Source organism: Nelusetta ayraudi, unplaced genomic scaffold (genome assembly GCF_046127955.1).
Source record: "Nelusetta ayraudi isolate G7.1 ecotype Tasmania unplaced genomic scaffold, CSIRO-AGI_Nayr_v1 ptg000063l, whole genome shotgun sequence".
Classification (NCBI taxonomy): domain Eukaryota; kingdom Metazoa; phylum Chordata; class Actinopteri; order Tetraodontiformes; family Monacanthidae; genus Nelusetta; species Nelusetta ayraudi.
The window spans coordinates 3,568,201-3,581,448 of record NW_027466113.1 but is presented as its reverse complement, the minus strand read 5'-3'; the positions used below and the strand labels follow the sequence as shown (position 1 = coordinate 3,581,448).

The following is a 13,248-nucleotide window of genomic DNA, read 5'->3' as shown; positions in this document are numbered from 1 at the left end:
TGTGTGTGTGTGTGTGTGTGTGTGTGTGTGTGTGTGTGTGTGTGTGTGCGTGCTCGTTCTGCTCACAGGCCGAGGATTAACAAAAACGCTCGTCTCGTCGCCATCAGCGGCCGCTGCCAACGTGCGTCTCGGCCGCCACCGGCGAACAAATCAATGATGAAATCACATTTTTTTGAAATGTTCAAACTTTAAAGAGGAGCCGAGCTGCAGAATTTACACACCAGGCAACGCTTATGAGTGTTGTAATCTCTCTCCCCCCCCGAACACTTGCGCGCCCTGACTATCTCCTGCTTTTTGACATCGTTTCACATTAACGTCGAAAACATCCTCTTCAAGCCGCTTGTAAGCGATTATTGCCAGTGAAAATGTGAAGGCGCGCGAGCCCGTTCGCAGTAGGCTCGCTGAAAATTGGCGGCGGCGGCGGCGGATCAACAAGCCCTGACGTCAAGTTTAATGGCGGTATTTCATTTCACAATTCATCGCTCATTCAGTCGTTGTCTTGATGAGCTGTGCACACCGTGGATCTAACAGCTTTATGAAAAGTCAACTCTCTTCTGAATTTTTTTTTTTTTTTAAATCGTGAATACAAAATATTTGCGCAGTGCACAGGAGGAATTTCAGGTTTTTCAGTCTCAGTTCAGGCTGTCGAAGTTGTTCTGTTCTGGTTCAAGGCCGCTCGTGTTTGGATGTGTCGGTGAATCAACACTTTTGGATAAATACACTGCACAGAGTCACCGTGCGAACGTGGGACTATGCAAAAATTCTGTCGACGCAAAGTGATGACTTTTTGCCCTTTGGCTTGCCATAGCTTGTCTCCCGACCTTCCTCATGACGCCGCAAAAGGAAAGTCACTCACTGAACCTGCTCACTGTTTGTTTCTCAAACAGACTAATGAGAAAAAATGTTTTGAGTTGAGTCGTGTTGGCCAACTGAACGGTTGAACCAGTTTTGGAAACACGAGGAGAAAAATATTACCGTACATTTCTTTTTTTTTTTTCTTTTTTTTTTAAGTATCTTATCTCACCAATAGCAGTATTGTTTGTTTGAGGCCGCCTGTCCAAGGTTGTTTACACTTAATGAGAGCGGTAAAGTATTTCAGACATTGATTCACTCCAGCTGTGTCCACAGATTAGGATTGCAGATTATTTGAGTACCCAACTTCCTCCTGTGCCGTCCACTGTTGTAGTTGTTTGCATTTCTTTAGCCGTGCAGTCAACCCGATTTTCCACTCATTAGTGTTTTATTTATAAAACAAATAGTTGTAAAGTGTGTGCTGCTGGTGACTGCTAGAGAAATGTGTTTAAAAACTTCTCAGTACCAACAGCAGAGAGGAACCTCTGTTCTGTATTCTGAAGCTTCTGCTTCCTTTATCTACTTGTGGTCTCTTCTGTTTCATCTTCCTCAACACCTCATGCTTTTTGTTCTTTGTCAGGATGACCGAAGATTTTTTGTTTTTCATCCCTCAACCTCGTGCCTTTTCGTTTTCTCTCCAAATAAAGAATCCCCCGTTTGACATGTACGGAAGAAAGTCCCGCGACTTCGGACCTCATTAGACCGTTTTTGAAACCGTGAGTGAAAATGGCAAGACGTGACGGATCGAGGTATTACACCTGATGGTTCAAAGCTCGGAAAGTGAGTGGGTGAATATTTACAACTCTGTGCTCTGTGGCAGGGCTGGTACAAATGCACTTACAGAGGAATGCAACTGAACGTGTGTGCGCGAGTGTGTGCATGAGGGATTGTTGGGAAAAAAAAAAAACTGGCCTGGCCTGAAGTTTCTAGACTTGTGCTGCTAATCAGTATTAAAACACTTTTGGACAAATAAATTGCTTCTCTATGAAAATTGTGTGGGTGTGGTGTGGAGTTTGGTTTGAATGATCACTAATGGTGATAATGATGAGCAATGAGTGGACCATCTGCCCCGATCTTGGGCTACTGCATGTGCAAGAAGAAGAAGGAAAAACAGCAAAGAAGCAGCCCACTAGTTTCTGAATTAAGTGGAGAGACTTAAGAGTCCAAAAAAAAACAAAAAAAACAAGATTTTCCGCCTGGAGATGATCGCTCTTTGTCACGAGTGGTTAAAAGTGCTGGAAGATGAGAGCGCCTGGTTTGGACCTCCTGCTTCACACACTGGTGGATTTGCAGCTGCTGATGAATGAAGAGCAAGAGTTCATCTCTCTTTACTTCCAAATGCAAGTCACTGCATTATTTGTTGCGCAGCAGAAGAGAAAGTCGGGCGGCGGCTGCGTTGCAGGCAGCGTCTCTGCGCTGCCGGCGCAGCGATCACACGGACTGCATTTATTTTTCACGGCCTGCGGAGACGCTGGCAGCTCTATTTGTGGCTCGGCGGCGCCACCAGTCAGTGGGTTTACAGTTCCCCTGCCGCCGCTGCCGCCGCCACTCTCAGCAAACACGCCGCTGAAAAAAAACCTTTGCCTGTTTATTCAGTTGCCGTGGGTCGTGAGGCAACACGACACTTGTGGAAGGTGAATCTTGTTAATGTGACGATTAGAGCTACAACATTGACTGTTTTTCTGGAAAATTGGATTAAACTACATTTTTTTTTTTTCAATCTCCACCGACTCCACAGAAGTCAGGATACGCAACAGTACTCGTATGGGTCGTTCACACGGAGACGGATTTTTTTGAAACCACACATTTTCAAAAAAAAATCCTGTTTACACGGATATGCTGGAAACGACTGAAAATTATGTAGCACCTGTGCCAGGCCTGGTGTGGCGCCCCCAAGTTTACTCCCTGAATGTGGAGTTGTGACATCAGCGTGTCCAAAAAGATCGGTTTTGGCGCCATTTTCAAATGTATCAACCCTGAGGAGCCTTTTCGAGAAAGTGTGTTTTCGGTTTGTGTGGTTTCCGGAAGAAACCCGTCTTCGTGTAAACGGGACCTTAGTTCAGATCTGCTCAGGGCTAGGTGTTACAATCCTGGCCGCAAATTCCCATGTCCTTAAGCAGCCTGGTAGTTGACCTGCCAACAAATTAGTTGAGTTAATGAGTCGACTGAAAAGTTAAATGTGTAACGTTTGGAGAATTTGAAGAAGAGTGACATCAAGTGGTTACATTTTAGATTGCAGCGTCTTTCACTCTCCTCCCTCTCCCAAGTTTGCCAGTGAGCTACGGTGGCCCGCGCACCCAAACCTGGACACTTTGTCCACCTTCTTCTTCATTGGTTTACGTGAGGACACAAGCGTTCACCCTAAATACCACGCATGATGTCCGGCTGGATTGTCCACACCAGGCTTCCTTAGAAATATGCAAGATGGCAGCTAAGTGGGAGCAAGACCCTTATTGCTCTAGGTTTTTTCTTATGTATATGAGAACAGTTCTAATGGTAGGAAAACCAAATGACTCCTATTGTTCTGTGATTATACACCTTTATTAATGTATCGATGGGCAGTACATTGAGCTTTCGCCAATATAAAAAGGAAAAATCAAGGCAAATTTTACACACTAGACCTTTAAAAGCTGGATTTAAAGGTTTGTGGGTCTGATGAGACTCAGATGAGGAGGAACAGTGGGAGTCAAAGTTGAAGGAGACGGCAACAAGTGAGCTGAACCGAGCTCCAAAATAAAAAAAGGCCGTGGCTCGTTTCGGTTTTCGTCTGTAAGTCTGTGACACAGTGAAGCGTAGCTTTGTTCCTCTTTTTGCGTTCCTTCATGCTCCACCAGAGTTCATAAGATGAGGTATCACGGGAGGGAGGAGGCGATCAGAGAGGAAGCGGTTGAATTAACAGCGACGGCAGCTCTCACTTCCCTAAACTGTTAGCTGTGGGCCAGAGACGCTGTGGGGGAAAAACTAAATGCTTAAATGCAAAAATCACTCAAGTCTGAATATTTCTACCCCCCCATGGGAGGATCAAGATCCTCTGTGGGTTGAATCACTGGCCTCACAATGGAAGGTCCAGGGCCATTTTCAGATCAATGGCGTTGTTTAAAACATTAAGATGGGATTGTTAATGACAATGGTGCGCCGGGGTGGAAGAGACAAGAGGATTTTTTTTTTTGAATTTTTTTTTTAGGGCAGACTTTGAAGCAAAGCCCCTTGATGATGATTTCACTGAACTTCACAGAGACCAGATCTTGTCTTTTTTGTCGGTAGATTCTCTAGAATCCTGCCTTCAATTGCTGCTTTTTTTTTTTCATTTTTTTGTTTTTAGTGTTCTGACACATTCAGCCATCAGATGTTTTTTTTTATTATTATTTCTTGTGACTCTTCTACCTCTGGGTATCTCTGAGTTCCCAGACATAAAGAGTTTGGCCTCTTTCATGCCCAACTAACCCAACTCGTTTCCCCTGTCTCTTCCCTCCTCTATTGATTATGGGTATTTTTACACCGTGGTGTGGCATGAAGTTCACTCTCTGTGATCTTTTCAGCAGGAATACCGGCTCCTCGTTGGCTCGGACACGCGAGAACTGTGAGGCCTCAAGAATGCGGCTGATTGTGCTGCGTTCCTGGTTTCGCGGGGCTCAACGATGAGCGCTGGCGAGGGAAAGGAAATGTTCTGTTCAAATTCAAAACCCTTCACCGGGTTGCGTTTTAATCTTGTGGATGCCGTGACGTCAAACAATCCGCAGAGCCGCAACAGATTTTCATCTTTTCACTCCATTGAATCTCTCTTCGCCTTGTTGCTTTCAATCGATGGATTTTTTTTTTTTTTCAACACGAAGCCCGTCGAGCGTCAGCTGCATTTTTGAATCTTTAAATCCGATGCGACTGCGTGGGTTCCCCCCCCCTCCCTCGTCGGGTCCGCCGGGGACAAACATCAACATCGCCTGCCTCGTTTGGGCTCGGCGCCGTCAGTCAGCCCGCCGCCGTCTCCTCCTCGCCGCAGGTTGGCGTTCAGCTCGTTTGTACGCGTCTCTTAACAGCGTTTCTCCACCGGAATAATTCACAGGCAGGATTACAAAATGCCACCAGCCATATGGCAATTATCCTGGGCTGGTTCAGTGGGACACGCCAATTATACCAACATCCCGCCCGTGGACATGATTCAGGGCATCGAGGGCCCAGATAGCGCCGACTTCCTCCTCCTCTCCATTCGTGATAACACGACGCGTTCTGTCTCCTCTTTTTCCTCCTGCAAAACCAAAAAACAAGAGGAGCTCTTGCAGTGGAGACGGTGAAATGGGCTCAGTGTTCGCTCCCTCCCAAAAAAAGACAATACTTGGGTTTCAGTCACGTGGTCTGGGTTGCGAATTCAGATGGAGGGCAGGAAGTTGAAGTGGAGAACAAGTCTATGAAGGAAGATGTTGAGGAGAGTCCGCATTGAACGGATTTAGAGTCTGTTTCAAGATGTCAAAAACCCAATTAGCTCGCGAGCTAACGCACCTCTGCTCAAGTGGTCGCTGCAGACATGGATTAGCATTAGCAGAGTCCACTCCTGCTGACCGCAGGCGCCTAACATTGAATTTTATCCAACCACATTAAGTCATTGTTGATAATTACTGAGAACTCCTTAAAGTGTCTTCACATACATTAGTATCATTAATAATGATGAATAACCAAAGGTTAACTGAGAAAATGTGTTATTTCAGATGAGTGCAGTAAACTGGTTGCCCTTGGTATGACTGAGTGGCCATAGAGTAGCTCTGAGGTTCTAAAAGGTCGGTGACCCCTGATCCAGATGTATCTGCTCTCTGATAAACTGCCAGAGTTCCCTTGGGCCTGGATGTGAGTGGATGAAGTGCGGACCGGTTGGATGAGTCCTGTCTCACGCTGTCCTGTCCAATATCTCTCTTTTTCCTTCCCTTAGTCAAATACATGCGCGAGGCCACGCCCTACATCAAGAGAGGCTCCCCCGTGTCGCAGATCAGCTGGGAGACTCCGCCTCCCGAGTCCCCTCGCCCGGGCGCCTCTCCTCCCATCACCTTGAGCTCGTCCCCCTCCTCCACCTCGTCATCCGACCCTCCCAGCCCCTCCATCAAGCCCTGCCTGCCCCTGCAGGGCGACTGGAGGCGGATTCCGCTGAAGATGTCCTGCGTGACCAGAGCCATGACCACCCCGGACCCTGACAACAGGTAGGCTGCCTCAACGTCAATGGAATGCACTTTTACCACTCTACCAACCAATCAGATCACCAACCTACCTATCAGAGGGAACTAATGATTTACATACAGTTATAACTCAGCCAAAAACAAAACAAACAAACAAAAACAAGTATTGCACAAACATACATTGCACACAGTACAGAAACCGATCAAGTTCACAGTTGGGCTGCAACGATTTGTCGTCGTTGTCGACAAAAATCGATAATGAAAATAGTCAACAATGAATTCCATTGTCGCCAGACGTGTTTTTCCAGTGGAGTGAGACATCTCACTTCATTACAATCTCAGCCGAGAATCACACATGCACAACAGAGTCTCCGCCGAGTGGTAGGCTATACAAATATGGCGGCGTTTGGGAGCATTTTAGATTTTAGAACGCACATTGGAGATTTGATCGAAACAGAGTCGGAGTCTGACTCACCTCGGTAAGATAATAGCTTCTAAGCTAACAAGCAGACTGAGACCTCACAAACAAAACGTATTGGCTTGAATGTACATTTTCTAAGCGTGTTTTGGCTTTAAAAGAGAGCTTTAACGTTTTGCCCGACTGTGCCTGACCTAAGTATTTTAAATGAAATGCATGCAGTCCGAAGAATGGTCCCCTTTCTGCAAAAGGAGCAGACATGCACCCTGCAATGCTATTAAAATAGTCGTTTGTTGAGGCCCTAGTTCACATAACCTATAAACACTATATATACTTGACTTCAATACAGTACAGGCATCATTCATTTCTCAGTAAAAAAATAAAAACAAAGAGTAAAAGACCGAGTCAAATGCAAAGTTTTAAAAGTGACAATGTGTAATACATAATAATTTTACAGTTTATCCTGCCTTGCCCAAGTAAAAGTGCATGTTTACTGGAATCGACTCTCCAATTGGTGGACGGCTCCTCTGCTACTAACTGACCTCGGGGAAGGAAACCTGGTGGTATTTTCAGACAGTAGCTCCTGAACGCAGCGCTGACTTCACTCCTGGATCAATGGGAGACGATGTTCTGAAATAAGGGGACGTTTCCCCTCTGGCAGGGTCTGATGGGCCATTTGTGAAGACAGCAATAGCACCGTAATGTGGAACAGAGCCACCGAGCAGAAATTGCCTTGAAAAGGTGGAGTCGACTCATTTCCATTTGAAACCTTCAAGCGGTTTGAATAGAGGGACAGCAGCAGAGTGGCCAGTTAAACTAGGAGAGTGGAAGCTTGACAGTGGAAACCTCTTTAATGCTGTTAAAGGACGAGACGAGACGAGACGGTGCTGCCATCGTACCAGCTCCTGGTCGCCCTCAAACCTTCATCAGCGAGACTCAGACCTCGGGGTCGGCACAGTCAGTCTGCAGTAATTGACAGCATGACTTTTCCTGATGCAAACTGTGGAGTATCAGGCGACACTAAGCCATTTAAAGACAGTTTGCACGTCATTATTTTCATCCTCTTATATATATAAAAAAAAAAAAGCTTGATTACGGACTGTAACAAAGTAGTCCGAGAAACTCTAGTCAACTACGGAACCTCAGGCCTCAATATCGTCAGTGCCAGTTCAGATGTGAAACCAAGGTAACCTCTAATTAACCAGAGGTTAACCGGTTCCTCCCTGATCCACCGCCCCGTCGAGAGAGAGAAAAGATGGTTGACGGCGTCTCCGCCAATCCGAGTGGATTCACCCAACAGTGACTCCAACGCTCTCCCAGCACAGTTTCTTTTTGCATATTTTTTTTTTTCTTCCTTAGCGCCAGACTTTGAGGTCTGGCTCCCAGATAACTCGGCGGGGGGTCGTCTGTTAGGGTGTGCATTCAAGTTAATTGGCTGCTAATAGAGCAAAGGGCCGATCAAACAGCAGGGGGCGGCCACGAAAGCCATTTGGCCGTTTCAACTTCGCCGCTGTCGCGGTCGGAGAAAGTGTGCGTTCCACCTCGCCCCGCCGTTTCCCTCCTCATTTGTCCCTTGTTTGTCTCGCCCGTCTTTCGTTTCAAGTCTTACATTTGTTTCCCAATTTGTTTCATTTCGCTTTTGAATCCTTTCGCTCGCCTTTCTTCCGCAAGCGCCCATCCTCGTTTTTTCAAGCTCTCCGGAATATTGTTATCAGTCTCGTACGTCGCCATTATTTCCCCCATTATATTTCCCTGAATTTGCTCTTCCGGGCCCTCCCCATGCATGTGTGTCTGCCTCTGCCTCTCCCCTATTTACGCACTTATTTATATATTTTTTATTAAGAAATGGGAAACAGTTGAACCTCACTGAACTTCAAAGCAGCCGACTGTGTGCAGGAAACATCAAAGTTAAGTGGGACAGGCGAGCAGTCACTTCAAAGTTCCTCCGTCTGTGCGTCGACATTGTTAGCTGGCTGCATGATGGGACTGTAAAATGTAAATACCCAAACTGACAAACAATCACGATGAGAAACAAAGAAATGAGAATATTGTCTGCGGACCGACCAGATGGTTCTCTATTGACTGAGAAACTTTTGTTTCACCAAAAAATAATAGGGAACAAATTGAAAAAAAATAAAAAAAATAAAAGTTCCCACACTCGAGGGAATTTGCGCCTGTCTTTTAATTGCTGGAACGTATCCAGCTATCGATAAAGGCTGCTGCTGCTGCTGCGTTTCATTATAACTCTGAAGTTCACAGCGGGCTTCATCTTCAGAATTGAGAAAAAAAGAAATAAGAAAAGAAAAAGAAAAAACGCCCCTGCTAAAATTTCAGCTCCAAAACTTGAAAGAATTTCAGGAACCCTGAGTTCAAAATCCAATATGGCTGCAGTGGATATCAACATTGAGTACAAAAAAATTTTCTCATTAAAATTTTTTCTTGTTTTGCGGGCCACTGAAGGAGCCTTGAGCCAAGAGTATTGTGCAACTTCTCCCTGCTGTAAAGTCGTCTGTGCCGTCAGTGCACCGTGTCCATTCATCCTGAAGGTCCTAACACACCGGGAACCAATTCGCCAGGTGAATAATCTATTGACCCTACTGAAGTCAATGGGTTTTTATACACCAGCAGCGAATTTCCGCAGAGAAAAAAAAAAAAACACGACCATTAATTTTTTCGCTCTTGTGTCGAATTTTTCAGGTGAAAAGGATGAAAGGCTCTGACTAATCAAAATGCTCCAAACTTTCCCTTGTCCTTCAAATTGTCTAACGGACATTTCTAAAGTACTGGCGAAGTTTCGCCGGGTAAAATTTGAGCTCCGGAGCGGGCGTGTTGAAGTCACCCATCTCCTCTCATGTCGGCTTTTTACTTGGTGTAGAAGGCGGTGGTTCGTTTTACGTACTTGGTCGCCACACGTTAAAAAAAAAAAAATCATAAATTTTATTATTTCGTTTAAACGTGTTCCGAAAACCTTTCTAAATTATAAGCGCATCCGTAGGAAAGCGAAAAAATATCTTATTGCAACAGGAACTTACATAGCGTGGTCAAAAGAAACTGTTTGTAACCACCGCCGCTTCTTAACCAGTTATATCTTCCACCTGCGCCACAGCGTCATCACCTGACCAATATACCCACCTCACGCACACAACACGCCCTCTCAAGACCAAAAAAAATAATAAGCATTTTTAGCAATACAATAAGCAGAATACACATGTCCACTATAAACGGAGGTACTGGGCATACAAAAGTCATTGATTTACTTCAACGGCTGAAACACCTCTCTCAAGAACAATATTGGGTGAACCCAAAGACTTTTTCTTTTTTAATTCAATTGTCACCAGGACATTCTGACTTAAAGATGTAGTCGACTCCGTTGTTTCTTCTTCGGCGCGAAAGAAAGAGCCGGCGAAAAATTTGCATTTTCGCATAGCTTATTTGCGTCGCTTCGCCTATTGCCCCGGTGTGCAAGGACCTTCAGGATAATGTGAGTCATGACACAACCAGCTGCGCCATATTACAAGCCTTGACTGAAACGCTATCGTCCACAAAGCAGGAAGTGTGCTTCAGTCAGCAAGCGGCTGCTCGGTTAAAGAGTCTTTTAAGAGCGCAGGCAGGGTTGAACATTGACTTTATTGGCTGTAACTTTCAGTTTATTGGTCAGCCAGTTTTGCAGGTACTGGGGTCAGTTTGTCTTTTACACCGATAAGACTGCGTTTTGTGGTTTGAGGGACGTGGAGTCCAGCACAGTCACTGCACAGATAAAGTTCAGGGACAGCTTCGGCCTCATCAGCAACTTTTTCTTATAAACCTGAGTGTCACAGACGGATAACTTCGCTTTTAATATTTAGTCACTGTTTTCGCAAGCCGTTCTCTATTTACGCTTAAAGTTCAGTACATTCCGTCGCAGCGTGTGACTCAATATTGCCGGGGAAAAAAATAGTCTGTTCCCTAATTTTCATTTCAGAGCTGAGATGCTTTAAGAGGCTTAATGCGAATAGAAAATCTGTCTCGTTTTGTTTTTCACTTCTCACAATGCCTGTAAACCTCTTGGGCAACCTCTTTCCGCTTCGCCAGACGCTTTTTAGACGTGCGCAAAAGCCTCAGATGAGAGGCGGGAGATTGCGATACGAGGGGAGGAAGGCAGCGTCGAGGACGAGGTACATCTCGATTTTCAAACGTCTCCGCCAAGACGTTCATGTTCCCAAGCGTAAAAAACGCCCTGTCAGGACATGAAGAATCGTCACATGCCGTGACACCGGCGACGAGTTAAATACACAAGAAAAATGTCACAGGATTAGGGCTCTAATCTGTGACAGTGTGGATTAAAAGGGTGTGGAGAGACGTGAGGTTTCGGGTGTTGGAGGGGGAAAAAGGAAAGAAATGAGTTTGAAAGGAGGAAAATAGATGAGCAGAAGATTAGACTGTTTAACGGGGAGATGGAAGAAAAGGCATTCGTATAAAAAAAAAGTATGTGTGGGTATGTTATGATCATATTTTTTTCAGGACCACGGTAGCACACACACAAACACACCGACAGATAAACACCTTCCTGACAGAAGCAGCGTGGCTCCTCACAGCTTGACTGCACTTCAACCTTGACTTGTTTAAAGTCAGCGTAACCTTTTTTTTTTTGAAAAATAAAAGGTGTTTTAAAATGAATGCGTCGATGACTTATTAACACGCTCTCCAACCTTCCCTCCTGCAGTCTGCCTCAAACCTCCGAACTCTAGTGTCTGTTATTGTTCAGACAACTCTGCAATCATTTAAGGCCGTGAATTCTGCCTTGCCTGCTGGTGTTTTTTCGGATTGGTCAAATTCAATTCCAATCAATATGAATATGACAAATTATATGAACTAGAATGCCACAAAATTAACATAAACAAATGTATGAAGCAAGAACTCAGCAGGAGGGATCCAACTCTTCCTCCTCTTCCTCTGCTTCCTTCCCTTCCTCCTCTTCCCTTGACTCTTCGCTACACCGCAGTGCGACCGCTAACCATGTGTTTTTAGCGACAGACCAGAGAAGAGCGAGCCACACTGATGTCACGCAGCGGGTTCTCTAATGTTAATTATGTGAGATCCCCCGCGGCGAAACTGCAGGAAATCACAGCAGCAGCCAGTTTTGAATGCAGTTTAACTCCAAAGTTTAAAAAAGAAAAAGAAAAACAGAAACTGCTTTGACAAAGATTCAGTCTCTGGTGGCCTAAAACGTCGGGGACAAAGACAAAACAGAATGAGAAAAAGGAAGGGACAGCATGATGAATAATGGATTAGATTGTGGAGCCTAGCAGCATCAGATCTTCCATCTCTGAGACCATTAGCCGACCGACAGTCAATGAATATCCAGTGATCATAATGATCGACTGATTGACCTGATCCCTGAACTGTGTGTCTGGCCTGTCAATAAAACTCCTCAGACTTTTCTTCAGGTCACTCCACTTCTCAGAAAACGTGTGCAGCTTTGGAAACGCAGCGCTTTGTGATGTCACAAAGGGCGCCGCTGCCTCTCCCAGGTGGCTGGTGAAGCTGCCTCGTGGTCGCCCTGTTTTAGCTTCTTCCGCACAAACACTGAAGGTACAACCAGAAGCTAAAACCAGGCCTTTTTTTTTTTTTTGAAGGCTGTAAACAAAGGGTTAAATATTTAGTGCCAGACTTTCTGCAGATCTCCCTGAGATGAGCGTTTATCCATACTTTTTATTTTCAAAACACAAAAGCAGGAACGATACACTTTACGCACAACACTAGAAGCTCCCTCCCAGTGTTGACTTGTGAAAAATACCTGCAGGATAAACTTATTCGTACTGTGTGTGTGTGTGTATGATTTTTTTGGGGGGGTATTATTATTATTTCTTAACCCCGCTGAAGGGTAAGTTTGCCGTTCCTCCGTCTTGCAAAAATAATTCCTGGCTGAAGTGAAAGGAAAGCGGTGCAAAAGCAGTTAGTTGGGGGTGAACAATCCGGTGGCGCGACGCCTCAGTCAGCATTGTAACGCCGCCTGTTGCTGCTGCTGCTGCATCTAACCTGAGGACAAGAATAAAGGATTCCAAGAGGACACAGACTCTCAGTGAAAGTTTAATGCTGTTGCCGAATCACAGAAGTTATGGAATCTCAAAGATTGTGCGCTTGTGAGGGGGGGATGTTGGCATTAAAAATACATTACACATCCCTTCCCATAGATGAGCCTGTAGGAACACTGGAGGACGAGGCTCGGCTTCGTCACATAGGACACGTACAGCAAAAGTGTTGATGGTAACTGGTTTTGAGCTCATTAATTACAAACCACAACCTAATTATTCATAACAAAAACACCAGCCTGAAATGATGTGCTCCAAGAAGACGGTGACAGGAGACCTGCTCCGCTAAGAAGTCTGACTAGGCTCTGTGTCAAAGCAACAGCTCTCTTGGTAGCATGTGTGCGCCGGAACGTGTTTTCCACATGAAGTCACCATCTAGAATTAGACGTGCACTGTGGGATGAAAGATTTAAACTGATCAACGGGGTTAACTCTACTATTTGTTGAGCTATTTTTCGGATGGTTTATCAACAAACAACGCTACAAAACAGTCAGCGATAAAAATTTCCACAATCAAATCATCCATCTGGCCAACTTTGATCAGCCAATCAGCTGCCTTTGTGGGTACGGTGGGGGAAAACACAAACACTAACAAGTTTAGGTTTGCGTTGTTTTAGAGCTGGTTTGTCATAAACTTAAAAAAATAAAAAATAAAGATTTAGACTACAATGGCAAGGCATGCTTGGATATATATTCTAAAAAAAACATGTATATACATATATAGACATAGAAATATATGTATATGTATA

The 13,248-nt window shown here is 44.9% G+C and overlaps 1 protein-coding gene across 3 annotated transcripts in view; it reads left to right on the top strand.

The window, feature by feature from the left end:
* The window catches only part of sntb1 (syntrophin, basic 1), a 36,997-nt gene that overhangs the window by 6,431 nt on the left and 17,318 nt on the right, over positions 1-13,248 (top strand). For all 3 annotated transcript variants that reach the window (XM_076041150.1, XM_076041149.1, XM_076041148.1), the window contains exon 3: positions 5,771-6,035. In XM_076041150.1, coding sequence (XP_075897265.1) covers positions 5,771-6,035 — 265 coding nt within the window. The remainder of the gene's footprint in view (positions 1-5,770; positions 6,036-13,248) is intronic.